Source organism: Oryza sativa, chromosome 3 (genome assembly GCF_034140825.1).
Source record: "Oryza sativa Japonica Group chromosome 3, ASM3414082v1".
Classification (NCBI taxonomy): Eukaryota; Viridiplantae; Streptophyta; class Magnoliopsida; order Poales; family Poaceae; genus Oryza; species Oryza sativa.
The window spans coordinates 15,914,875-15,942,792 of NC_089037.1; the positions used below are offsets into that span (position 1 = coordinate 15,914,875).

General features: G+C 44.8%; 3 protein-coding genes and 1 non-coding gene across 5 annotated transcripts; all 4 read right to left on the reverse strand.

Annotated features, from left to right (window-relative positions):
* Positions 1-790: 790 nt before the first annotated feature.
* LOC4333010 (metacaspase-1) lies at positions 791-2,926 on the reverse strand. Its single transcript, XM_015773294.3, has 4 exons — positions 2,004-2,926; positions 1,466-1,923; positions 1,166-1,387; positions 791-1,067 (listed from the first exon to the last, which is right to left on the reverse strand). Exons 1-4 carry the CDS (start codon positions 2,464-2,466, stop codon positions 1,008-1,010), a joined length of 1,203 nt encoding a protein of 400 aa, XP_015628780.1. The 5' UTR covers positions 2,467-2,926; the 3' UTR covers positions 791-1,007.
* Positions 2,927-5,438: 2,512 nt separating this feature from the next.
* LOC4333011 (metacaspase-2) lies at positions 5,439-9,762 on the reverse strand. 2 transcript variants are annotated; one of them, XM_015773297.3, is made up of 5 exons: positions 9,481-9,762; positions 9,033-9,369; positions 7,073-7,223; positions 6,503-6,703; positions 5,439-5,901 (listed from the first exon to the last, which is right to left on the reverse strand). In XM_015773297.3, the coding sequence occupies exons 1-5, from the start codon at positions 9,695-9,697 to the stop codon at positions 5,842-5,844; spliced, it is 966 nt and encodes a 321-aa protein (XP_015628783.2). In that variant the 5' UTR covers positions 9,698-9,762; the 3' UTR covers positions 5,439-5,841. The 2 variants fall into 2 exon arrangements, with proteins under 2 accessions (XP_015628783.2, XP_015628782.2); XM_015773296.3 differs by having other exon boundaries at positions 6,503-6,706.
* Positions 9,763-22,369: 12,607 nt separating this feature from the next.
* LOC4333012 (metacaspase-1) lies at positions 22,370-24,691 on the reverse strand. Its single transcript, XM_066308654.1, has 3 exons — positions 24,055-24,691; positions 23,529-23,980; positions 22,370-22,818 (listed from the first exon to the last, which is right to left on the reverse strand). The coding sequence occupies exons 1-3, from the start codon at positions 24,455-24,457 to the stop codon at positions 22,564-22,566; spliced, it is 1,110 nt and encodes a 369-aa protein (XP_066164751.1). The 5' UTR covers positions 24,458-24,691; the 3' UTR covers positions 22,370-22,563.
* Positions 24,692-25,457: 766 nt separating this feature from the next.
* Positions 25,458-25,544, reverse strand: TRNAM-CAU (transfer RNA methionine (anticodon CAU)). Its single transcript is given in 2 exon segments — positions 25,458-25,493; positions 25,507-25,544. It is a non-coding gene; the product is annotated as a tRNA-Met (tRNA).
* Positions 25,545-27,918: the final 2,374 nt, after the last annotated feature.

Sequence of the window (27,918 nt, forward strand, 5' to 3'; positions counted from 1 at the left end):
CAAGATGGAGCGGGCGACCACGATGGCGGCGGTGGTGAAGGGGGCGCCGCCGGGAAGGATATCGCACGCCGGGGCGGGAGGTGGTGTTTTAGATTGCTAAGAACATGTATATAAAAGTTTTATTCATAAATTACTTTTTATTTGTAAATATACCTACGAATAAGCGAAACAATGGCTCCAAACGCATCCCATGTTTCCAAATTCCAAGGTCCTATTGGGGCAAGCGCAAGGGATAGCCATTGTCAATTTTATCCATTGTTTTTCATGTTTATTGGCAAAATTGAGCATAGCCACTGTGTACAACTTATGTTTCAAGTTTAAGATCAAGCATATTTCAATTGATGAAGTTGTACGATTTTGGTTCGAAGGGGTCTGTTGTTTGCACTGTTGGAGTAGTATAGCTTCACTGTTATCCACGGCACATGGATTTAGTACTGTTTTGATTCCTTCGCATATTACCTCTCGTGCTGTCATGATCTCATATTATTCAATGTTTTTAATAGCGCGCTAAGACATTTAGCGGTTAGCTTCTTAAACAGCTATAGCGGCAGCTATAGCGGGCTAAATGAAACTATAGCGGCTAAATTGTACATGAGAGCAAATAGCTAGAATCCTTCTCAAACAGCTATAGCGGGAGATAGCGGCAGTTTAGCGGGAGATTTAAAACCATGATATTATTTCTGCTACGTGTTTGCTTTAGGTTGTTGTTAAAAAAAGAAACCGACGGTGTTTCACACTCGCCCTATCGAAGCTTAGCCTGAGCTTGAGAAAACAGAGTTTACACCCTTCAGAAAAAAAAAAGAGAGTTTGGATTACAAACAGGACACCCAATAATCCAATCCAACCCGGCGCCGCGCCACATTATATTCACACGCAATGCATATTCGTAAGATAATGACATTGTCGAAATGTTCAGAGAATTTCAGAGGCAGGCAGATGAATGAAAGCAGAGAGGTTCAGCGCGCGGTAAAACCGAATCCGTGGCGGGAAAAGAGAAAACCGCTTTGTCACAGGAGAAACGGTTTCCTGTAGATGTCGAACACCTCCGACGCGCAAAGCTGCGGCTCCTGCAACGCACGCATGATCAATGGCGTCAATAATGCAAATTAAGCAATTCCATGGTTGATGATGTGGATCAAGGGATTCAGAGTTCGTAATCTCTCACCTGCACGCCGCCGGACGGGATCATCTTGCGGACGAAGGAGCCGAGGCGGCCGGGGAGGAGCCGCCGGACGCTGCTCCCCTGCTGCCCCTCCCGGATCGTCGCCCGCATCGCCGCCAGCAGCCGCCCGTACGTCGTCCCGGGCTCCGACTCCACCGCCCTGATGAAGCTGTACGTCATCGCCCCGATCGCCGCCGCCGCCGCCGCCTGCTCCGACGAGAATCCCTGAAATCAAGAATGTTTCCAACAAGATGAAACGGAGTTCCGCGGATGACAAGGGCGTCATGCATGGCGATGGCGTACGCTGCTGTCTGCGGATTTCTGATCGTCGCTGCAGCCGCTGATGGAGATGGCGAGGCCGCCGCTGGTGCCCTTGGCGAGCTCCGGGCGGCGGCAGTGGTTCTCCCACTGCCAGTAGCCCGTCCGGGAGAGGCGGCAGAGGAAGGGGAGGTCCAGGATGGTGCCGCTGTGGCACGTGTCCACGATGGCGTGGAGCTTCGCGCCGGCGACGAGGGGCCGGACGATGGTCTCGTTGATCTCGTCGTCGAGGATCTTGCCGCTCCGCTCGAAGTCCACGGGGCAGAGCGCCTCGTTGTAGCCGTCCACCTCGTCGCCGTTCACGTCCAGCTTCTGCACGCCGTGGCCGGAGAAGTGGAACACCAGCGAGTCGCCGGCGTCGCACCCTTCCACCAGCCACCGCATCGCCGCCAGCAGGTTCGCCCTCGTCGGCGACCTCGACGGGTCGCCCTCGCCCAGCTCCTCTGAGAGATCAAGAGAACGGCGTCGCTAATCAGTGGAAAGCTCGATCGCTTCTTGGAGAAAATTTCTTTTGGGTGATTACCGGTGAGCACGAGGATGGAATCGGCGGGGAAACCGAAGCTCTCGCCGAGGAGGCGCCTCATGCAGTCGACGTCGTTGACGGTCCCCTCGAGCTCGTAGCTGGAGCCCTTGTAGCTGACGCCGACGAGGAGCGCGCGCTTCCTCCCGGGGACGAACGGGTAGCCGGACGGCGCGTCTCGCCTGAGGAACGACGCCTCCGCCGGCGCCCACGACGACGACGAGGCCTCGAGCGCGCCGCCACCGCCGCCGCCGCCCAGGTCGCGGCCGCCGCGCCGGTCGACGCACGTCATGCGGTGGCAGAGCGCGCACCGGACGGTGGTGACGGCGGCAGCGCCCCCCGGCCCCGGCCGCGGCACGGCGAGGCCCGCGCCGCAGTGCGCGCACCGCGACGACGACGGCCGCGCGCTCGTCGTGGCGGCTGGCCTCGTGTTGCCGCCCTTGCCGACGAGGCAGTTGCAGCCCATTGCCGACGCGACGAGCTAGGCAGCTGCAGCAGCGGATGCTGTCGCGCCTTGCAGTGCAGGAGATGGAAATGCGTACTACAGCAGGTGGGTTGTCCACTGTCCATCATTCTGCCATGAGAAAAAGCAAAACATTGCGAATCCCCTGAGCTTGTAGGCGAAGCAACGTTTTCCTTCCTTTATTCCAAAAATCCACTGATTATTTGGGTTCGGAGAACCGCAGATTAATGGTGGACAATTAGGCATTGTAACTTGATTTCGATGCAAATTCCTCACGCGAGGGCCGAGCCTGAGCGGGAGGACGATGGTGATCTAGCTCGTTGATCTCGTGGTTGATGATCCTGCCGTTCTGCTCGACGTCGCCACCGGGCAGATCGCCTCGTCGAGGCCGTCCACCACGTCGCCGCTCAGTTCCAGCTTCTGCTTGCCGTGGCCGGAGGACTGGAACATCAGTGAGCCGCCAGCATGGTGTACCTCGTCGGCAACCTTGAACGGTCGTAGCATGTTTTACAAAACCGTGTGGTTATAACATACGGTAACTTTCTCAGTTTTTGGAACCACACGCTACACCTCGTGGTAACCGTACGGTTTTTGCGGTAACCACGCAGTTCCCGCAATAACTGCCAAACCAAACGGTGGAGTGGTGGTAATATGACCCAAAACAGTTTGGTGAACCCTACCGACTACCCGTTCATCTGCGGCTACTACAACCTAGGGTTCACCAAACCATTTTGGGTGGGGTAATCACCACCCCACAGTTTGACGGTTATCGTGGTAAGCACGAAAACCATGCGGTTACCGCATGTGATAACCACGATAATCGCACGGTTTTGTAAACCCCGGTAGTCGGCCAATACGTCGTGCTTTACCACCCACGCCGCAGCCTCCACACCAGTTATCATGCGTCATACGGTGGCACTGTGCGCACTGGACAATGGCGGCAATGCCCGACCTCGCCCCTGGCGGCCAGCAGTGGCATGGCGAGGCCCGTGCCGCAATATGTGCACACCGCGATGTCGTGCCCGACAATGGCCATGCGCTTGCCCCGCCTGGTCTCGTGTTGCCCATGTTAGGAAACGATAGGCAAATAAACAATAAAGAACAATAGGTCAATCACAGAAGACACGAGATTTAACGTGAAAAACCTTCCCAAAGCAGGAGAGAAAAAAGCATGGGCGCCAGCCAACAAAAATATCTTCACTATATCGGGGTAAGGTTACAACGCCGAACGGTGGCTTACAAGAAGTTTATACGAAGGATAACCCTAAAAGGATAATGATCCGTTCACCTGTGAGTGATCTTCACTTATCCAAATCAACAGCAAAATATGAATCAACATAGCCAACAAGTCCCTTATCAGTTCTACCAAACGCTTTGCTCTGGCCCAAGCCTCCGGGGACGGGCCTCCGCTTCGCTCTGACAGAAGCTATCATTTATTATGTGCAAATGAATTTAGATCACAACACAACAGCCCACGCTGATGAGACACCTACACGTGCCGCCTCTTCGCTATCTAGTTCTCGCCTTGCAGAAGATGAAAATGCGGGAAAGTATTTATTTTTCTTAGGGATTCCCATATGTCAACTGCTCCCTCTGTCCTGAATTATAGGGTGAGTCCTTATTTTTAGAAAAATCAAACTCGATAACTTTTGCCTAATAATTGCACCAACAATATCTACGTCAAGTATTATGTATGTTATATCATTGTATTCGTATTTTAAAATGCTTTCATATTAATGACATGATATGAAATAAATTAATGGTCAAAATATGTTATTGAAGACCGTGTAAAATATAGGTCAGATAATTTGGAGTAAATATTTATGAAAAACTTGAGATATACTAATTTATAAAATTGTTGATTTAAATTTGATTTCTATAAGTTACAACCGATATAACTGTGAACATACTTTATAGTAGTTTAAGTCTAATTTGTTTATTTATTACTCGTAGAAGTTGAATTTTGAACAGTTATTTTTTGGAGTGATATGTCTATCATATTAATCTACTTTGTGGTTGATATATTTGAGTACTACTTCTATCCTATAATATATGGGATTTTCACAATGCAATGCATTGCCAAAACCCTATATAGTCAAAATCACATATATTATGCGATGGAGTGAGTAACATGCAAGAGACAAATATGTGCATCTTCTCGAGAGAAAAAAAATCTATCTCCAAAAATGTGTACAACGTGGGTATCCATTCTGTTCGAAGAAGCTGAAGATGAAGCTGATCAGCTAGCTGGCGAAGCCAAAAACCATTTGAATTGTATTTAGGTAATGTTTGAATCTCCTGAAGATAAAGATTAAGTGTTTTATGCAAAACGAGGTGGTAATAACGTGTGATTAATTGAGTTTTAATTATTGTAAACTTGAAAAATAGATTAATCTGATACTCCCTCTATTTCTAAATATTTGACGCTGTTGACTTTTTTAAATATGTTTGAACGTTCGTCTTATTAAAAAAATTAATTATTAATTATTTTCCTATCATTTAATTCATTTTTAAATATACTTATATGTATACATATAGTTTTACATATTTCATAAAAGTTTTTTAATAAGACGAATGGTCAAACATGTGTTAAAAAGTCAACGGTGTCAAATGTTTAGAAACGGAGGGAGTATTTTAAAACAACTTTCATATATAAAGTTTTCGCACGAAACGCACCGTTTAGCAGTTTAAAAAGTGTGCCACGAATATCCAAAACTTTATCCACTTTTTTAATCTATGCAATTCAGTGACTGCCGATCATATGTTAGTGAATCTTTGTTTCGGCCTTGACAAGCATTGAGCCAGTACATTTCAGTCAGCTTGGAAAGCTCACCATTTTCTCTGCAACATCAGCTTGCCCGTGCGTGTGTGAAATTTGTCGTGCTTGGGTTGGCCAGACGTCATCGGGGTTTATTTAGCGACTGTCCACGGTAGTTGTGCTGTACATCTGCCTAGCTTGCACAGATTGATAAATGTGACCGAAGCTTAACAAACTTACAAATTATAAAAACAGATTTGGACAATACAAAGTACACGCTCAATTACACAATTTCAGTTCCAATCCGTCGCTCTGCGCTACCTTATTATAAATATGATCACACGCTTGAGTTTTTGTAAGAACACACATGCATGGCCATGGCCGCAGCAACAGAGCAACATATATCCTTCGCTAATACACGATACTTAGAACACGGTTTTTTTCCTCGTCCACATTTTGATATCACACTATCATACTCTTTTCTACGAACAATAATATTTAAATTTTATTTTAAGAAAGCGAGCCTACGTGTATGATATCCAGCATCCGCAATTAGAATGGAGCTGGAGGAGCAGAGGTTTTCATCTGAATGGAGCTTGTGCCCGGGACAATGCGGTCGGTCACAGGATAAACTGCTCCTCGTAGACGTTGAACTCCTTCGACGAACAGAGCTGCGGCTCCTGCATGGCAAACCCAAACAAACTTAACTAGAGCAAAATACAGTAAGTGATCATGCATATGGTGTGCAATGTGCTAGCTTCTCTGCAATCTGGCATGCAATCTCCATAGGAAAATACCGTGCATACGATGTTTGTCTACGATTTCAGTACGATTAAACGCTGCCACCGTTTGAGTGCAAGAGCAATCTAAAGTTGCAGCCGTTAATAAACAGTAGGAGAGGCACGTTCGATCGTACAACCATCGTAAACATTAGATGGTACGTATAGTAACGCCCGTCTCCATATACTCCCTCCATTCCAAAATATTTGACGCTATTAACTTTTTAAAAAATGTTTGACCATTCGTCTTATTTTAAAAAATTAAATAGTTATTAATTCTTTCTCTATCATTTTATTTATTGTTAAATATACTTTTATGTATACATATAATTTATAATTTTACACATTTCATAAAAAAATTTTAAATAAGACGAATAATTAAACGTGCTTAAAAAAAGTTAACGACGTCAAATATTCAGATATTTAGGAAGGACCGAAAAGGAGGGAGTATATCGAAGGATGGATTAATTGATTCTCTCTGGTGGTGGTCGATCTCTCTCACCTGCACGCTGAGGAAGCAGCAGGGGAGACACTTGGCGGCGAGCGAGCCGAGGCAGCCCGTTACGAGGCACTTGCCGGAGCTGCTTTGCTGCAACCTATGGTGTACCTTCGCCCGCATCGAGTCCAGCAGCTCCCCATACGTCATCGTCCTCCGCGATCCCACTGCCTCCAGGAAGCTCCATGTCATGACGCCGCCGCCGGCCTGCTTTTGATTATATTAATTACATATTTCAGAGTGTATCAGGATGTATCATATTTCTTTTAAAAAAGAATATTATAGTATCTTCAGGTACAATATAATTTGAGTAATTATGTAAAATTTAGATACGTCAAGATATGTTCTTATAAATCATAAATTTTTTCTTGTATTAATCTCATATACAGCCCTCGCACTAGTGAACAGAAAGATTTCGAGTTTATTTGCGGGCACAAAGCTATGTCTCGCTGAGAAAATTCAGAAAGTTTATATTTCTTTGTGAATTTGGTTGAACTTCATTTAAGTTCGGTCAAAATTTGTTTAGATTTCGGTGATAGGAATGTGCAAAACGAAATTTGCAAACCATGGACGTACGGTGTTGTCTGGCTCTAGAGAATTCTGGTAGTCCTTGCAGCCGCTGATGGAGATGGCGTGGCCGCCTACGGGGACCATCGCCCACTCTTTCTTTGGGGATAGTCGCCAACGCGTTTGGCCAACCCACTTGTATCTTGAACATAGACCCATTCTGAAATTATAAGGTGTAGCATTAGTTTGATGTTTTTTTTGGCAATATATTATCAACAACTACTATAGGAAATAAATTGCTTTATTAATTTAGTGATATATACAAAGTGAACAGTAGTACTAAAAGTATGTATGTATGTAGTATAAAGTTTATTTTTGGTCTTCCAACTTTTCTCCAAGTCAATTTTTCAACTAGTGGCAATCGTTATAAAGTTTATTTTTCTCATCCACTGTTGCATGGACTATTTTAATTAAAACAGTATAAAAATAAAAATTTTAATACTACGTTGAATACCTTCGCTATCTCTCAGATATAGCTCGTAGAGCAAGATGATAGTCCATGTTAACTACAACTTGCAAAGTTTCATTCCAGATTTTGAAATCAAATTGTCATCGAAATGATTTACGAAGATGAGAGTGGTAGTAGTTATAGATGGCCAAATGGGTCGTCCGGCCCGGCACGACCCAGGCACGGAGAGAGGTCAATTGGGCCAGCACAGCTCGACCTACATCTCGGGCCAGGCCAGGCCTACCCACGGGCTACACGTACGGTCTAGCATGGCCCAATAAGTCTTGGGCCGTGCCGGCCAGGCCTGAAGGCATGATAGCCCGTAGTATAAGTGTATTTTTTCTCCCTTATGTCTTTGGGCTATGTCTTATATGGCTGGAATAAATCTATTTTGCATCCCTCTTCTCTTTGAGATGTGCATTATATGGATGATTTAAGTCTATTGTGGGAGCCTCAACTATTTTTCTTTGATTGTGCCGAGCCGGGCTAGCCCACCATGCCAAGGCATCGGCCCAGGCATGGCCCAACTGTCGGGCTAGGCCTGCATGGACCCAACACCAGTTGTGCTGTGTCGTTCTAGGGTCAGGCCGTCGGGCCTCGAGCCTTATGGCCATCTATTGAAGTAGTGTGGTACTACGATAGTACCGGTACTCCCTCTCCCTCTGTCCCACTCATTAAGCTATGCACGTATTTTAATATTTAACTCTTCAAATATTTGACAATAAATAATTTATTATAAATTACGTTTTATTTGATGAAAATAATAGTATATGAGAAATTTAAAGTTAAAGATTAGTTTTGAAGTCTGTGACAAGTTTGAATACAATATTAATGAGTGAGACAAAGAGAGGAGTACGTAGTTAGGGGTGGAAGCGACCCAACCGAGACTAGCCTAGCCTCGGTTTGTGAAAGCTTGCTGGAAAGAGGTTCAGCTCGATCGTGTCACAAGCTAAAAGAGTAAGCTTGGCTTGTTCTTGAGCTTGAGCCAGCACGCTAGACTACCAAATAAAACACTTCTTGAGGGCTGGGTGCTCAAATAGACTGCTGAGAACCGATCTAACATGTACTTTATGGGAGAGAAGGTGGAGGAGGAGGAGGAGGAGCGGCGATGGACCATGGGGTGGTAGCCTACAATGCTACTACTACAGAAGCCTTTTAAATTTGTTTGCCATACATATATGTAAAGGGGCGCTGAAGCTTTGTCCAGTGGAGAGGCTATTTCTTCACCATGTCCTCGCGCGAGAGCATTTATTTTCCCTACACTCCTATAAGGATACTACTCCCTCCGTCTCTAAATATTTGACGCCGTTAATTTTTTTAAACATGTTAGATCGTTCGTCTTATTTAAAAACTTTTGTGAATATTACTTAAAAAAAACTTGATTAGTAATAGTAGTATATTTAACAATGAATTAAATGATAGGAAAAGAATTAATATTTAGTTAAATCTTTTTATAAGACGAACGGTCAAACATTTATAAAATTGTCGACGGCATCAAATATCTTAGGACGGAGGGAGTACCTGTTAAAGCGGCAGAGGTAGGGGAGGTCGAGCATGGTGCCGCTGTGGCAGGTGTCGATGATGGCGTGCAGCTTCACGCCTTGGGTGAGCGGCTTGACGATGGCATCGTTGATGTCGTCGTCCAAGATGTTGCCGCTCACCTTGTAGTCCACTGGGCAGAGCTCCTCGTCTCGGCCGTCCACCTCGTCGCCGTTGTCGTCCTTCCTCTGCCGGCCGTGGCCGGAGAAGTGGAACACCAGCGAGTCGCCGGCGCGGCACCCCTCCACCAGCCACCGCATCTCCTTCATAATGTTCTCCCTCGTCGGCGCCTTCAACGGGTCCTTGGCGCCCAACTCCTCTGAGAAATTGAGAATCAGCCCAGCAGATCAGAGAAGAAGCTCACGCAATCGATCGATCTCATCGATCGATCAGTTTTGGAGTATATACTCTGATCTTTCGGTTTAATTACCGGTGAGCATGTGGATGGATTCCTCGGGGAAGAGGAATTTTTTGAGGAGGCTGTTCATGTTCTTGACGTCTTCGGCCGCGCCCGTCAGCTCTCTGCTGGTGTCGCCCTTGTAGCTCACGCCGACGAGGAGCGCGCGCTTCCCGCCGCTGACGACCGCCATGCCGCCCCGTGCGCGCGTGTTGAGATGAGCTGCTATCTCTCTCTCTCTGCCAGTCATATATATATATACACAACAACTAATGTACTGCCTTCACAAGGGCAAACATATACTGCATCCATCCCAAAATATTATCTGATTTTTTAGTACTAGATGTATCACATTCAATCAGAATCTATTATGTGCTGTCTGCTGTCCAAGTTTGGTTAGCAGAGAATCATGTTCTATATGTGCTTGGTTCACAATTAAGAAATACTCCCTCCGTATTTTAATGTATGACGCCATTGACTTTTCGACTAACGTTTAACCATTCGTTTTATTTAAAAATTTTGTGCAAATATGAAAATATTTATGTCATGCTTAAAGAACATTTGATGATGAATCAAGTCACAATAAAATAAATAATAATTACATAAATTTTTTGAATAAGACGAATAGTCAAACGTTGGACAAAAAGTCAACGGCGTCATACATTAAAATATAGAGATGGTATATATTAACAAGAATTCCTCAAGTCCTCAGAAAAATAAAACTGAACTCCTCAACGCTGGGAATTAATTTAACTATCTGAATTACTAAGGGAAAAGCTAGCTAGCTATGAAAATGAGAGAAATATGCCTAATCCATATATATATATATATATATATATATATATATATATATATATATATATATATATATATATAGAATCCACCTATATGTGCCTCCAAAGTTTGTTGCCACCACTAGAATGACATATAGTTTAGAGTAACCCGCTCTTTTCGTCGCACTTATATTAGCACTTATCCACACACATCAAAAGACAATATGCCCCTTCCTTCATCGATCAACAAGTCTCCTCTATCCTCATCCAAGCCCATCTGCAGGTGTGCGGTGTGCGGTGGAGCTCGCACATAAGGCTAGCGGTGCTCCTGCGCATGTGCACAGGGCTGGCTGAGAGCTCACACGGTCACGAAGCATGGGGTGTACGTGGGGTTGGTGTAGCAATTACTCTTATAGCTAGCATCGAAGGTTTAGCATAGGGTTGGCTAGGGGTGTGCATTCGGTCTAGACGAAAATTCGGTCCGGTTAGTTCGGTCTTTTAAAATTAGAAACCGAACACATTAGCATAGATTTGTAGACCGACAATTCGGTTAACCGAAACTTCAGTCCCAGTCTTCGGTCAGACCGAGAAGACTGATCCTCTCCGTTGCATGGAGGATGGCATGTATGCAGTCGGTGTCGATCGGGAAAAGAAAATCAAGAAGATCAATCTAAAGAAAATACTAGTACTGCCTACTCTATCTGGTGGAGCTCAGGTAGAGCAGGCAACACTAGTATGCTCGGAGCTCATTTGCAATGCCACCTTCTGGTGGAGCTCGTGTGCGGTGGTGCATGCCGAGCATGCACATGCGTTTGACAAATATCGGGAGTAGGGTTGGTGGGCATTAAGGGCTTGATCAGATTAATATCATTTTAAACCATACTTTTTTTTAATAAAGTTATCAAATACAAATTTGCTATATATTTGTCGATAAATTTTTCACCAAAAATTTGACAGATGTAATTATAGTACAATCGTAGTGTAATTACACTGTAACTTGCATATAATTACACTGTAACTATAATGTAACATGTATGTAACTTTAAAAAATCTCTACATAACATTTATTTCGGTAAAATGGAGGTTGTGAGAACAAATCCTTTCACATATGTGTGTGATGTGATTTTTTTTTCTTTCTCACCAGAACAAATTTTGTAATAGATCTAACGATTCAAAATTACATGAAACTTATATACAAGTTACACTGCAGTTATATGCAAGTTACAGTGTAATTACACTACAATTGTACTATAATTATATAGAAGAAAATTTGTAATCCTGATTTCCTACGTATATTTTTTTATACACATCATTGCCATGTGATTAGATTGGAAATAGTGCTTATAGATTAGCATCCCGTGACCAGAATTAATACTCGGATATTATTCTCCAGCCTCTGCTTTTGTTGCGGCGGCGCCCATGCCTATGCCCACATCCTCTCCCTCTCCTCTTGGTACGGACGCTGATCCCCTTCCCCCTCCTTGCCACGATCCGGCTCCGCCGTCGCCTTGACCTCCACGTGAGGCTGACACGTGGGCCCCACGAGTCATGCGCTTTCTTCCTCGTTTTTCCCCTTCACCTTTGCTGTCAACCTCATCTTCTCCTTTATCCTCTTTCGCCGCACAAGGGCGGTCCTAGCACCGGCACTGGTTCGATTTTCTTTTTATTTCATAGATTATATGTGCCCTGGTTCGATTTTCTTTTTATTTTATAGATTATAAGTGTCGATTCTATATATATAGTACCAGCACCTATAATCTTTATAGATGCCGGATTCAGAACCGACACCGATACAGATGAGTAATGGTGCTTGCAAATTGGTACCTATTGGAAAACTGTCATCTATAGCAGGTTCTCAACCGACATCACTAGACAGATCTGTACTAGTAATAATATATTTCTACGTATGGTAATATATAAATACTTGTGTAGCATAGGATTGGTGGAGAGAAAAACAGCGCTAACGGGTGGAGAGAAAAACAGCGCTAACGAGAGGAGCATGAAGCTCCCCTAGCTGACGAAACCAACAACACTCGGCCACAGCACGTGCAACTGCACGATGCTCAGCTTCGGCGCTGGAGCGGGATACTAGGTGGTGTTTGAATCTCCTAAAGATGAAGATGAAGATTAAGTGGTTCACGTAAAATGAGGTGGTAATAACGTGTGATTAATTGAGTTTTAATTATTACAAACTTGAAATATAGATTAATATTTTATAACAACTTTCGTATAGAAAATTTTCGCACGAAACATATTGTTTAGCAGTTTGAAAAGCGTGATACGAATATCCAAAACTTTATCCACCCTTTGTAGTGGAAACGAACAGAGGGGCTTACCGTTTGGAGGACTAAGGGCAGTCCCAACCCTCCACTTAGAATAGTATCTATGGCATTAACTATATTGCTATGTAGGACTTTTAGCTTATGTGGCACTGTATTAATTAAGAGAGAGAGTGAAGAGAGGAAGAAACTAGGTCTCATACAAGACACAGCTTCAACACGAGAATCTATACCTATGCACTGGACACTATCAAGTTTTGCATTGGGAGATAATAGTGTCTTCATAATAGATGAAGAATAAATATGATTGGTAAAGAAGAGAGATGATGTATTTATTAATGGCTCACTTTAAGAAACCATGGGTTATGGAGTGTAGTTTCTATTGTGATGTCTTATTGACATGGTACTATAGACACTATTTATGGATACTATAGGTTGAGACTGCCCTAGCAGACAAGGTTGTCCGCGGAGGAAAACACGGTACCCAGAGGTTGAACGACGTCGTGAATCCGAAGAAGAACTTTGTGTTTCTCCTTGTAGTCCACGGGGCAGAGGGCGTCTCGTCATACTAATCCACCTCGTAACCGGTCACGTCCGTCGTGGCCGGAGAAGCAGAAACCAGCGAGTCGTCGTGCGTGTTTGCTCCCTCCACCAGCTAAGCCAACGCATCGCCGAAAGCAGCATGCGTGTTGTGCCTCATCGGCGCCCAATAAGTCCCAACTCTCTCCTCTGATCGAGAAACAGAACAAACACACGCATCGATCGATCGGCCAGTTTTCGAGAAACGTAACCATTGGATACCAAGTGAGCACGACGATGGATCATGCGCTGTCGCCGCCGCCTTGTAGAGCGCGCTTGTTGCCCCTGGACGACGGGGTACCTGGTCCGGTCGTCGGCACGTACGTCGCGCCCGAGACAAGCGAGTCTCCTCTCCTCTCCTGGTTGCTGCAGCTCGCGTCCATCCATCCGGGAGTCCGTACGTGGGCGCGGCGAGGCGCTCGATCGCCGCAATGGCCGCACCACGACCACGTACGACGTCGATCGGCTGCAAGCTCGCCCGGCCTCCCTCTGGTTTCTCTCTCGCTCTGAAAAGTCATAATCTTTTTTTTTATATTCGACCTGTACAATTAAAATAAACTCTTAAATTTGCCTGAATTACGCATTCTATTTAGATTTAAATTTTTTTTCTATACTATAAGTTGAAAATCGTTTGTGAAGTAATATTTCATATATTATATTCTACCTTATTGTTTTTAAAAAATTAATATCTTTTGAATGACATTAAAAACAACAAGAGTACGGCCCTCGCAGAACTAATAGACTCGATCGATATATACAGCAACTAGTGTATTGACTTGACAAGGGGAAGCATACCTGCGAATCCTCCCAGCTGCTAGCTAGCTACACAAAGCAACGTTTCTGCTTTATTCCAAAAATACGGTGGTTGATGGACATGGACCATTAAGGCATAATTAAGCCGCTCCAGGTGCAGGCTGCTGTCCAAGTTTGGTTAGCAGAGAATATGATTCTGAATTATATTCCCTGAGCTTGGTTCATGATTGAGTATATATATTCCCTCCGTTTCTAAATATTTGACGCCGTTGACTTTTTTAAACATGTTTGACCGTTCGTCTTATTAAAAAAAATTAAATAATTATTAATTATTTTCCTATCATTTTTATTTATTGTTAAATATACTTTTATGTATACATATAGTTTTACATATTTCATAAAAACATTTGAATAAGGTGAACGGTCAAACATGTGCTAAAAAACCTACGGTGTTAAATATTTAGAAACGGAGGGAGTATATATTAACTAGAATTCGCCAAGTGCTCACAGAAAAGAAAAAATGAACTCCTCAACACTTGGAAAACCAGGGGATTTCAATATCTGAATTACCAAGGGAAAAGCCATGAGCCAAATGCGCCTTATCAGCATTGGTGGAGTCGTGGAGAATCCGCCTATATATGCCCCAAAGTTTGTTTGCACCACTAAAATGCCATAGAGTTTAGAGTAATTTGCTCTTTTTGTCACACCTAGCACTTCTCCCCGCAAACCGAAAGATGAATCAACACCTTCTTTATTCAACAGTCTCCTCAATCCTCATCCGTCTATGTATGCAGAGTGTAGTGGAGCCTGGGCATAAGGTCAATAATGCAAATATCAATGCGTGCAAAGCCACCTGGAAATTTGCCCAGGCTTTGAAATGTTTCTAGAACCACCATTGGAGATAATAAGAAATGGAAAAGATGCGAGAGGGAAGAAAATATGGATAATTATGTCATTTTCACAGTGGCGTGGCAAAAAAGAGATAATTTATCTAAACTTGTTGGTATGTGAGATTGCTCAAACGTTAACATGCAGTTGTCAAATCATCATGTCATAAGTACAAGTTGAGTTCATCGTAACGGTAAGTTTCTCAGTTCCTCATATTGGCCCTGTTTGGATCCGGAGGGCTAAATAGCCCTCCGGAATCTTGCTATTTAAGATTATTAAACATAGATTATTGATAAAACCCATTCCATAACCCCTAGGCTATTTTGCGAGATGAATCTAACGAGGTATATTAATCCATGATTTGCTACAGTGATGCTACAGTAATCAACCGCTAATTATGGATTAATATACATCATTAAATTCGTCTCACAAAATAGCCTAGGGGTTATGGAATCGGTTTTGTCGGTAATCTACGTTTAATAATCCTAAATAGTAAAATTCCGAAGGGCTATTTAATAGCCCGGAGGATCCAAACAAGGCCATTGTAGATGGGTAGATGCGTTCACTTTCTTAGAATTGTGTGACATCCCAAAATAATTGAAAAGAGGGATAGTGGGCTAGTTGGGCTTCATTGTGGCCTTTTGGGCCCCTTTAGCAAAAGAAGGAATAAATTCACTTTTAGTCCCTGATCTTGATGCTGAGTTTGAATTACATCTCCAAATTGCAAAACCAGATATAATGTGTCTCTCAAGTCTCAACTCACAATATCGGTGTATCCGAGGTCCTAGAGCAGTATTGTGCCTGGTTTCGGCCGAGTCAGTATGGGACTCACATGTTAGGCCCTTACTTTCTTCCCCTGCTCTTTGTCACGTCCAGAAATTTAGCCCAAATTTTCAGACTATTTTGTGTATTAAATCTCTATCCAAGAATCAGCCGTGGTACACAAAACGACAAATTAATATACAGATCCAAACGTAAATAAAGCGTAAATACTTACAGGAGAGGCACTTAGTCCTCATACCGAAAAGAAAGCAACAGCAGCAGCAGCAGTTGAAAAAGGCGATCTTAGCGGGGGCTTCAGCTCCACTCCACAGGCAAAAACTCAGCTGAGGTCTGAGCCTTAGTCCTCTAACTTCGTCTTCAGCTCAGAAGCACTACACTTCTGAAAATAGGGAACAATAGCAACGCTGAGTACAACCACCGTACTTAGCAAGCCACACCAATGATGCAGACGTGCAAGGGGATACAAGGATGGCTTGTGGCCATTTGCATAAAGGCGGTTGTAACACATTTATTGAGTAAAACAGTAAAACTGTTGATTAATTAAGGTAAGTTTATATCTCCACTAAACAACACTACATGTTGAATAGACCCAACCAAACCACCTGAACTACACCAGTTCTTTAACGAACTATTAAGGGTGAGACTAATCACGGTGAAGCTGGTCGATCGCCCATAACCGCGGGTACGGCTATTCAAATAGTTTTACTTTGGCTAGAAGTGCACAACTATACCCACAAGACACAATCCACCGGCATGTCACCATGCCCGGCCGGACACGTCACCATGTTGAGTGATTGTGACAAGACCCTTCGCATAATTCCCTCTGACCAATCGATGCCAAACCTCAAGTTTCGCCCCCGCCCCTAACAGGCAGCGGGCAGCCCCCCCTCCCCCCGTCGTGCCACGGTGAATCCAGAAGCAGCATAGGGCGTCGCAGGGCCCATCCATACTACATCACGCCCAACCTAGACTGGGTACGTCAGTCAGAAGAAAGCTATACTACAAGTCAAGCAGTTACCATTCCCGCTTGTGGTAAGCGCTATATGTCTTCCAGGGTTTCCCATAAACCGGCCCTTAATTACCATGGGCGCGACTAGCAAAACCATGCACCCACAGCCCACCATTCCGTCGCATTTTAGTTGGATAATTGCGACCAATGAAACATGGACAGATATCTCGAGCATGCAGCTCGTCATGATGCTAAGATGTCTAATGATGTAATTATCCCATTATGTGAGCTAGTGGTAATTAAGCATGGCTAAACATATAGTTCTAGCTAGGTCATCATAAGTAATACAAGCTAGTCGAATTATCACCCAAGTTTGACAAAGGACATATATCAAGTAAACATGGCACAAGCGAGCAGATGGGTAGAACCCTAATCCCATGTAATTAGCAAGATATGCAATTTTATTTGCAAACGATAAAACATTTATAAATTAGGCTCAAAATGATCAAGGGGAGTGTGTGACTTGCCTTGCTTCTTCACTTTCATCTTCTGAACTGTTTTCCTCGCGACCGCAATCTTTTGAAACGGCGGAAACTACGCGCTAGCACGCAAAACGAGGATTTTGAGCCTAATTTATATGAATTTTGCAAGTTGAAGAGCTCGATTTTAGATGAATTTTGCAAGTTGAATGGCTCAATTTGGAGTTCGTATGAATTAGATATGATTTTTAGAAGTTTTTGAGCCATTTAAACGAATTTCTAGAATTAAACCGAATTATTGCACAATTATTATCAACTAGGAAGGTAGCCCGCGCATATGCGCGGGCATGTGCGTAAAATTTTATTACGAATGTCATGTGTAGATGGTTTTCTATTAAAAATATTATTTTACTTTATCATAAACTAAAATTGAACTTATTTAACGTGCTTTGAACGTTGGTTACTTTCAATATATAAATTGTGAACTAACATTAATTCAAACCGTGTTGTTTTTAATTCATGAGAAAATTTTGTATCGAAACAATTGATGTGTTTCCTATAAATGTCCAATTCTTTTGTTAGATTTTATTTGAAATTTGAAATTTTTTTATTTTTTTATCCTGCTAAAATGTTTGAATATTTCTATTTAGAATGGGTTATAAACCCAACAAAAAGAAATTTAAAATTAGATATTTTTTTTAATTTTCATTTTATTTTATCTTCTTTTTTTCTAGACAAATCCACTATATGAAGCATCTTTGAAATGCTTTGATCATTTATTGATAAAAGCATCTATATGAAAATGTATGGGTAAATAGCTTCTGTATACAGGCTGAGAAAAAAATTAATTAAGTTGATAGAAAGTCGTTAGATGTCTAACGGGATATAAGTAATAGGTCTTACCAGTTTTATAAAAAAATCAGCTAGGATATTTTGATTTTTAGTGAGCAATTTTAGTATTTTATTTTATTTAGGGTAAAATTTGCTAGGGACATCTTAAAAACATGTAATTAGCCGGGGACACCGTAAGAACGCGTATCAGCTGTGGGACACCGAGAAAACTGGTATTTAGTTACTGGACACCCGCGAAATTATTTTATAATATCCAAATTAAATAGAGAGAGAAACAATAACAAAAGAATGATTTTGCCCCTTGCCTACCAAGTCCGGCTCGCAAACACCTCCGACACTGCAACCGCACCCGCCTCCGGTGAGGTGGCTGTCTAGTGGGGGGAGGGGGTTTTGAGAAGGGCCCATGCACCTGGGCCTGTGGTTTCATGTCGTTCCTGCACTCATCACCGCTGCAGTGCGAGGGCCATGCTGGTGTCGATGCTCCGCCACACACCGCGCTTGGGGTTAGCACAACGTGGACCACCTCCTGATTCATGTCGAGCAGGGCGCTGCAAAGTGCAAGCTATTGCTGTCGGTCTCACAGCCGCGCCACGCCACGATGCTATACCCTCCGCCGCCCATGTAATGACTATTACGACGTCTGAGCTATATGCGAGCCACACTTGGCAGGAAGGGGCAAAATCATACTTTCGCGATTGTTTCTCTCTCCCTTTCCATTGGATACAACAAAAGTAATGCCGCGGGTATCAACAGCTAATTACCAGTTTTTTGTAGTATCCCATAGTAAATATACGTTCTTGCAGTGTCTCTTAGCTAATTACACTTTTTTATGTCTTGTAGCAAATTTTACCTTTATTAAGTAGAGGCTTCAATATGGATGTGGGTCCATAATGTAATTTTTTGTTAGCACTTAAATACAGTCAATGTGGGCATTAAGTTATTGTTTTCACTTAAAAAATAATAACTGGCTAGACCTAATAGATGGAGATTCGCTTGTGGTCTTTTCTTTGCCCATAAAAATAATTTTAATTATCATAGAGATAGAAAAAACTGAGAAAAGTAAGGCCGCACACCACACAGGAACGGGGATGGAGGGAGGGGTTGGGATGTTTCTTTTTTTCAGAAAAAAATTGATTGATCTGATGACCTAAAATATAATGTTTCGATGTTTAAGTAAAAACCGATGGTTGGATGTTTTTTTCTCATATTTATTAGATTTTTTCTAATTTAAGTGAGACAAGTAGTAGCTTAGCAAAACGCGTATAGGGATGGAGAGAAAGGGAATATGGTTTGGGATATTTTCTTTTATTAGAAAATATATCAATAACGATGTAAAATAGTGTGTCCATATTTAAGTGGAAGCCAATGGATGAATGTTTCTATAATTTAAGAATGTCATACAACGATTTGGAAATATTTATAAGAGATTTAATAGACTTTAAAGCCTATTTTTGAGATTATTTTCCATAAAGATAATTTTAATTTTAATTGTGATAGGGATAAAAAAGACAAAGGAACAGGGAGCCTACAAATTGAACAGTACGTGCGTGGTGCACGGATATGGGGACGTGGGAGGTTTTGGTGTTCTAAGATAGATCTAACAAAGTCCATCGATTTAAATGAATATCGATGGATAGATTTCTCTATTTTATTAGGGTGCCACGTGGTAACTTGACATTAATTATAGGGTGCCATGTAACGATTTAGGAGTGTTTGTAGGAAATTTAATGGATTTTATTTAGTATATAATAGATAGATAGTACTACGTACATATGGATTTTTGCTTTATTTTATACGGTAAAAAATTATATTTATATTTTTTTCTTCCGATGATACTTTGTACTAATTTGTTTTGCCTTTATCTCTTTTTGACACGGGCAATTTTTTTTATTCCGGCGAACGTAACGTAAGCTTTTCATTTTTTCTGAATCATATATACCATATTTTTTGTTTTGCCGACGTACGTATTCTCACTTTTATATAGGGAATGTATTATATATACATCTAATTATTAGTCTAAAGTAATGGGCCCACCAATTTAAATAAAAATCAACGATACATATAGATCTAATCTAATGTTCTAAAATAGCGGGTCCACCAATTAAATGGAAATCAACGGTGAGATTAGATAGCGTCACATGACGGCATAGAAGCGTTTATAGGAGTCCCACGTAGCTACTTGAGAGCGTTTGTAAGAAGTTTAATGAACTTTTATTAGTATATAATAGATTATGACGTCACCAAGGGGATAGGTGGCGCCGACAAGCGGGCCCCACCTGTCGGTGGCTCAAGGGAGGCGGGTTGGAGGTTGGGGATGACCCCGACAGGTGGGGCCCACCTGTCGGCGGCTCGGGGAGAGGAGGGAGGAGGAGGGAGGCAGGACGGACATTTGGAGGGGGAGGAGAGCCACGTGGGCCGACGGCCCACGAAGGGAGAGGGAAGGCCGGCCTGGCCGGGAAGGAGGAGGGAGGGATTGGGCCGAGCCCAAGGAAGGAAAGGGGAAAGATTTTATTTGTTTTTCATTATAATTAATTGATTTAATGAACTTTGTGCTATTAAAATTACTTCTTGAGCTCCGAAAAATCATGGGAAATTTCAGAGAATATTTTAGGGCACAGAGAATATTACAAAATATTCCCGGCCATAATTTTTAAAGGAAATTTTAATTCCCTCAATATTTCACTTGATTAAATTGCTTTAACTTTTACTAATTTCTAGAAAATACATTATTAAATGATTTTTAATCCCGAACGAAAATCGAGACGTTACACTCTTCCCAATCTCTCCAGGGCAGTGCGCAGTGAGGAGACAGGTGGCATGTGGCGCGCGGCGACTAGCGCCTGGCGGGAGAAGAGCTGGGTGATGACGGCAATGGCGGTGATGACCGGCGGAGGTGGCGTTGCCTCGATGCCCTCCCGGCTAAGGGAAGACGGCAGCAGTAGCTGCATCGAAGGGGTGAAGGCCGAATAGAAATTGTGGCGGCGGCGGCCGACGGCCACCGAATCGATGCTTCCCAGCCGCTTGGCCCTCCCTGCCATCGCCTTGCCAAGGTTTTTGCCATCCTTGGAGGCCGGATGTCGCACAGCGAGGAGGAGGAGGAGGAGGAGGAGCGTGTGGAGGGGGACGGCGGTGGTGTACACGACAGCAAAAATTCATGCACAGCAAAATCAACAAATACAAGATTTAGAACAAAATGCAGCAAGAATGCAAGAGCACATACTTGTGCAATTTGTATGTTCTAGTACAGCAATTGATCAATGCAGATGCGGTAATCTGCAAGGGCGCACACACAAAATTGGACCCAGAGGCTTATTGTTTTATTTTGTACTACCTTCTCTGGCTCGGTGCCGTCCTTGGTGTTAGAGACGGCAAGGCAGATGAGGTGCAGCAAAAAGGCAATGGGGATGGCTTCGAATGCCATGGCACGCATGTGGGAGACCTCACTGCAGGCGCAGATGTCGACGTGTCTGAGGTGAACAAGCCGGCATTGCAGATCCACAAGTGGATAGGCCCGTGACCACTAGGCACATGAACGCACTAGCGGCAGCCACGGCTTCACGTTTGCGTGCTAGAACAACCGCAATGATGTTTTGCGCCAGCGGCTGGAGCGGAGGCCTCCGTGACGACGAGAAGGGAGCTCGAGGATTGGAGGCACTCGCCATGCCGTCCTCACGTCCCTTGTGTCCCCCATTTCCTCAGTCCTCGCCACGCTTTTTATTGACTCGTGATTGCTATATATAGGTGTTTTTTTAAACCTACGAAAATAGAGATGTTTTATAGTAATTTAATTTTAAAAATAAACACTGGTGGAGAAGTGTTTTTTACTCCCGGTTCGTAACCCCCTAATAGTTCCGGTTTTCTAACCGGACTACGAATCCGGGACTAAAGATCGCTATCTTTAGTCCCGGTTCAAATAACTGGGACTAAAGATGGTCCCAGTTGGTGTTACCTCTTTTTAGTCACAGATGGTCCAGATGGGAATAGCGGCAGTTCCAGATGGTCCCCTTTTCCTTTTTTCTTATTTTCTCCCAAATCAAGTGGGAAGCATGTCCCCAAATCTAAGTAACATCCCAAATCCACATCACAAATAAAGTAACATCACAAATCATAAAGTTACATATATACACAAATCAAATACATCACAAATCCTAAAAAATTACACACAAATCAAATACATCACATGTCATCTCAGATCCATCCAATAAATCACAAAATTATACATGTGAATCACAAATAAAAACAGAGAAAACAACGCCGTTGCCGCCGCCCGGCGCGGCCCCGCCGCCTCGGCCCGCCGCCGCCTGCCACGATCACCGGCCCCCTGACATTAATCTGACAGGAAAAGAACCGGGACTAAAGATGATCTATAGTCCTGGTTGGTGATGTCTCTGGAGTTTTCAACCGGGACTAGAGATCATTTTTAGTCCTGGTTCTTTTTGAAACCAGGATTATTATGGTTTTGGGTCGACCCAACAAAGATCATTTCTCCACCAGTGAAATATAATGTAGAATATATATATATATATATATATATATATATATATATATATATATATATATATATATATATAACACAACAAGAAAAACTGATCCTCGTCGACTCCATTAATTTTTGCGATCGTGTTCGATCATGTGTTACACAATACGTATAAATTATGTCTAGCTGTCTACACGGTGCACATTGTGTCAAACCGCCAAGCTAGGCGAGCGCTAGCTAGTCAAAGTACACTGCAAATCCGTTAATTTTGCAGGGCCGGAGAGTACGTACGTGATTGATTTCATCACAAGAGGAAGGGCTTCCTGTAGATGTCAAACGGCTCCGAGGCGCACAGCTGGGGCTCCTGCGCGCAGCTGAAGGTGATGACCCTCCGGAAGAAGGCGCCCAGTGGCCCCGGGATGCCGACCTCGCCGCCGCCGCCGCGGATGGTCGCCCGCATCGCGCTCAGCAGCCGCCCGTACGTCGTCCCTGGCTCCGTCTCCACCGCCTTGATGAAGCTGTACGTCATGGCCCCCGTCGCCGCGCCGCCGGAGAACGCCTGCATCACATCGCATCATCATGTCGTCCATCGTCACGATCACCCTTGCTAATTAACGAGAGCAAGTATGCAGTCAAAATCCTATCTATAGATAGTTCAAACCTATGAGAGTACGGATGTATAAAACTTTTATAACTCCTGAGTTTTACTACTTAGGATGACATGGATAAATCTCAAATGTTTATTAATTTTTAATCGAGATCTACAGTAGTTTCTAGGTTTGCAGCACATAATTTTTCTAACTAACGATGGTGGGGATAGATCAGGGTTTTCCCTTTTGGAAATCATGAAAATTTCAGTGTGCACTGAAATTCGGGTATTTCGGACGAATTATTTTTGAAATTTTAACACACAGTTTTACTGAATTTGAACGCATTATGACAAAATTCACAAATACTTGAAACAATCCCAAATTTTGCTCATAATATTTGATTGCTGGAGCGGGGGGAGCGAAATTTCAAACCGAAATATTCATCCCTAGGATAGTTAGCTAGGTAGGGTTTGGTTTAGGAAAAATTTCACCATCCAACATTTGGTACATCGAGATATGATATTTTACACACAAAATTTTAATACCTCAAGGTACACCTTAAGATATTAAATTTTACAATAAAAAATATCTCATGATACCAAAAATTTGTGGTAACTCGAGATATTAAATGTTGGATGGCAAAAATTTCTCTTGGTGTGGTGGAAGATATATCACGCACCGTGGTGTCGGAGGAGGTCTGGCTGTCGCCGCAGCCGCTGATGGAGATGGCGAGGCCGCCGCTGGTGCCCTTGGCCAGCTCCGGCCGGCGGCAGTGGTTCTCCCACTGCCAGTAGCCTGTCCGGGAGAGGCGGCAGAGGAAGGGGAGGTCCAGGATGGTGCCGCTGTGGCACGTGTCCACGATGGCATGGAGCTTCACGCCGGCGACGAGTGGCCGGACGATGGTCTCGTTGATCTCGTCGTCGAGGATGACCCCCGCCCGCTCGAAGTCCACGGGGCACAGCGCCTCGTCGTAGCCGTCCGCCTCGTCGCCGTCGACGTCCAGCTTCTGCACGCCGTGGCCGGAGAAGTGGAGCACCAGCGAGTCGCCGGCGCTGCACCCTTCCACCAGCCACCGCATCGCCGCCAGCAGGTTCGCCCTCGTCGGCACCCTGTACGGGTCGCCGTTCTCCTCTGCCATCAAACACCTCTCGTTAGCTAGCTCGCGAAATGGATCGATCGATGAGGATGGCAAGGATTATACGCACGCGTGAGGACGAGGATGCAGTCGGCGGGGAAGGCGAAGCGCTCGCGGAGGAGGAAGGACATGCAGTTGACGTCGTTGACGGTGCCCTTGAGCTCGTACCCGGTGGCGGCGTAGCTGATGCCGACGAGGAGCGCGCGCTTCTTGCCGCTGACGCGCGGGTAGTAGCTCGCCGCCGCCGCCGCACCCGCCGACGGCGTCAGCGGCGGCGGCGGGGCGAACGCGCTGATGAGGCCCTTGATGAAGCCCAGGGCCCCGCCGTGGCCGCCGTGGTGGCCGCGGCGCTCGACGCGCGTCACGGCGCGGCAGAGCGCGCACCGCACCGAGCGCGCCCCCGGCGGCACGGCCAGGTACGCGCCGCAGCCGCCGCACCATGCCGTCCCCCGCGGCGGCCTCGCGCTCGCCATGGCGCTCGCTCGCTAGCTTAGCTGCTGCCTTCTTGGCTACGTACACGTGTGGATCAAATGTGTCGCCGGGTGTACTACACACCTAGCTAATTAACCTAGCCACCTAGCCTAGCTTAGCTTAGCTTAGCTTATCTAGCTTGACAGTGATCAGCAGCTAAGAATGTTCTTGGCGATGACGAAGAAGGGGTGGTCGGTTGCGTGTGGAGAAAGCGAAGGTGAGGAAGAAGATTGGGTGACCTTTCGGTTCGGCCATGGATCGATGCTTTTATGTGGATGGATGGAAGAGGATGGCATTTTGCTGCTTTATCATATTCTCTTCTTCTTATTATTTTGAAAGGAAATGCTTTAATTTGCTGCTATTTCCAGGTGAGGGTAAGACAGAATCGGATTCATATATTCTACATATAAGGGCGGTTTAAGAATAATAGGAACTTCGAAAGGACTTCAAAAAAAAAGGTTCGAAATTCAAACAGCAGAGGAGATTCATTCTCGATCGTATATGTTGATTGTGAAAGTGCCAACAAGATGAAAATCGTGAAATTTGAAGGCGCAGGCCAAATGCGCGCGGATGTGATTGTGAAAGTGCCAACAGTGAGAAAAAAATAAAGAGAAGGGGAAAATTCATTCGCGTATGTAAATTGTGAAAAGTGCCAACAGAGTGAAAAATGTGAAATTTGAAAACACCAAATGTGAATGTGATTGTGTAAGTGCCAACAGTGAGAAAAAAATATGAAAACACCAGAAAGAGGTAAAGAAAAGGAAAAAAAATATTCGCGCGTGTGAATTGTAAAAGTGCCAAGTGCAAACAGGGTGAAAAGGGTGGAATTTGAGGATGCCAAATGTGAATGTGATTGTGTGAGTGCCGGAGTGGTAACTTGGGAAAAAAAATGAGATCTGAAAACGCAAAATGGGAATGTGATTGTGAAAGTACCAATGACAGGAAAATTGAAATATGAAAACACCAAACAGGGGAAAAAAATAAAGAGAAGTACAAAAAAATTGGGGTGAGAGAGGCTCGAACTCTCGACCTCAGGATCACTCGCTTTAGCTATGAGACCTACGCGCTAGCCAACTGCGCCACCACCCCGATGTGTTTGAGAAAATTTTATATCTTAAACAACATTTTGGTTGGCCTAGATGGTTCGATGGGCCGAATCATTGCGTGGACTATTGAATAAGACACAATATGAACTTTTCTTTTCTTTTTCACAAGAAGAGTCTCCCTCTTTTTTCTTTTTTTTTAAAGCACTGCATTTATACCATGCATCATGCAGGCATAAATAAGGTAACACGAATGTGTCTGTACTAAATACTAAAAGAGAGGAACTTGGCTAGTAATTTATGTCCAATGAAATAGGGACACAAGTAGTGCAATAATATAACAAGAATAAGTCTATTTTTCCTCCCTCAACTAATGCCCCTAGTTGAATCGCATCACTCAACCGCAAAACCGAGTATAACCCGTCCCCTAACACGTAAAACCGTTGCAAATCGACTCCCCGAACGGTTTTGGAGGTGGTTTCGTCTCACGTGGCAGTTGACTTGCTGAGTCATCAAGCGGGAATCATCGGCCTCTACATCATCTCATCTTCTTCCTCTTTCTCTCACCTTCTATAAGCACAGAGAAAAGGCGGCGGCGACAGCGCACGGGGGAGTGGCCCGGCTGGAGCACGCAGAGGAGGCGGGAGGGGAGGAGCTCGCCAGCCGTCCGCGTGCGGGGCAGGAACTCACCGGCAAGCCGCGCGGCGGGAGGAGCTCGTCGGCCAGCCGCACACAAGGAAGAGCTCGTCCGCCGCGTGCAATGAAGAGCTTATCCGCCGGCCGCCCACGGGGAGGAGCTCGTCGGCCGGCCGCGCGTGGGGAAGAGCTCGCTGGCCGTCGGCGCGCGGGGGAGGAGCTCGTCGGCTGGCCGGGCGTGGGGAGGAGCTCGCCGGCCGTCCGCGCGCGGAGGAGGAGCTCGTCGTTGGCCGATCGGCCGCGTACGGGGATGAGCTCTTCGGCATGGTGGCGACCGACGAAAGCCGTTGATCTTCCATGATGGCCCGACTCGAGCACGCAGAGGAGGTGGGAGGGCGCCGGGGCATCATTCGAGAGGGGGGAGGAGATGGTCGTGAAGGACGAGGCGTAGGCCGTGCAGGCAAACCCCTCCACGTCAGCGGCGGTGACGGCGGGCGGGGATGCTTGACCCTCGTGTTTTGTCCTGCCACCGCCTCCATCCACGTCCAGTCGGCGCTGGCAAACCCCTCCACGTGACTGGTGAGGAGGAAGGTGTGTCGTGGTGGCGACGGCCGGCGAGGAGGGAGGCGTGAACCTCGTGCTCCATCCCGCCGCCGCTGCTTCCATCGACAGCCAGTCGGCGGCTCGGCGCTATGCCCCTGAGAGGACAGAAAAAAGTTAGAGAGGGAGGAGAAAGGTAACTTATACGTGGGCCCGATATATATTTTATTTGTTTTACTCACTGACATGTGGGTCCCATTGTATTGGTTTTTATTTAAGTGCCACATTGATGCCACATAGGATGAAGACCAAGTCAACCCGTCACGTAAGCGCCACGTATGACAAAACCACCCGGGGAGTTGATTTGCAATGGTTTTGGGAGTTAGGGGATGTGTTATATCTGGTTTTGCGGTTGAGGGGTGTGATCAACCAGGGGCATGAGTTGAGGGAGGCAAAATAGACTTATTCCTTATAACTAAGGGCCTATTTGGTTTGGGGAAATTTTGTTCAATCTTAGAGAAATTGAACTGTTCCTATGAAAATCATGTAAAATTAATTCTTGGGTTCCGAAGAAGAAGCTCAAAGTGAAGAAGCTCTAAGTGACTCCAAAGACCATCATGGGTCATATAAATTTAGCATATGAAGTATAAACGGACGTTCAAGTCGGTCAATCACTGGTAGAGAAACCATCTTTGATCGGTCGACCCATATCCACAATAGTCCCGGTTCCATTAAAAACCGGGACTAAAAATGATTTTTAGTCCCGGTTAATAAGAGGAAGATCTTTAGTCTCGGTTGTTGTTACCAACCGGGACTAAAAATCATCTTTACTCCCGGTTGGTAACTCCAACCGGGACTAAAGTTCATTTTTAGTCCCGGTTGATTCCATGTCAGGCTGTGTCAGGGCCCTATGATCTTTAGTCCCGGTTAGTAACACCAACCGGGACTAAAAACCTATTTTTAGTCCCGGTAGTCCCGGTTGGTGTTACTAACCGGGAATAAAAATTAAAACACACTATATAATCCATAGTACCGATCCTCTTTTCCCGTCCACACAACAAACTCCTCCCTCTATCTCTTTTTTTCCTCTCTAACTTCTTATCTCTTTCCTTATCTCTAACTCCCCTCCTCTCCTTCCTTTTTTCCTTCACCACAGTGCAGGCGGTCGGCGCGGAGGCGGCGAAGCGGGGGACGGCGCGGAGGCGGCCTGCGCGGCGGCCGGCGCGGCAGCGCGGGGGGCCGCG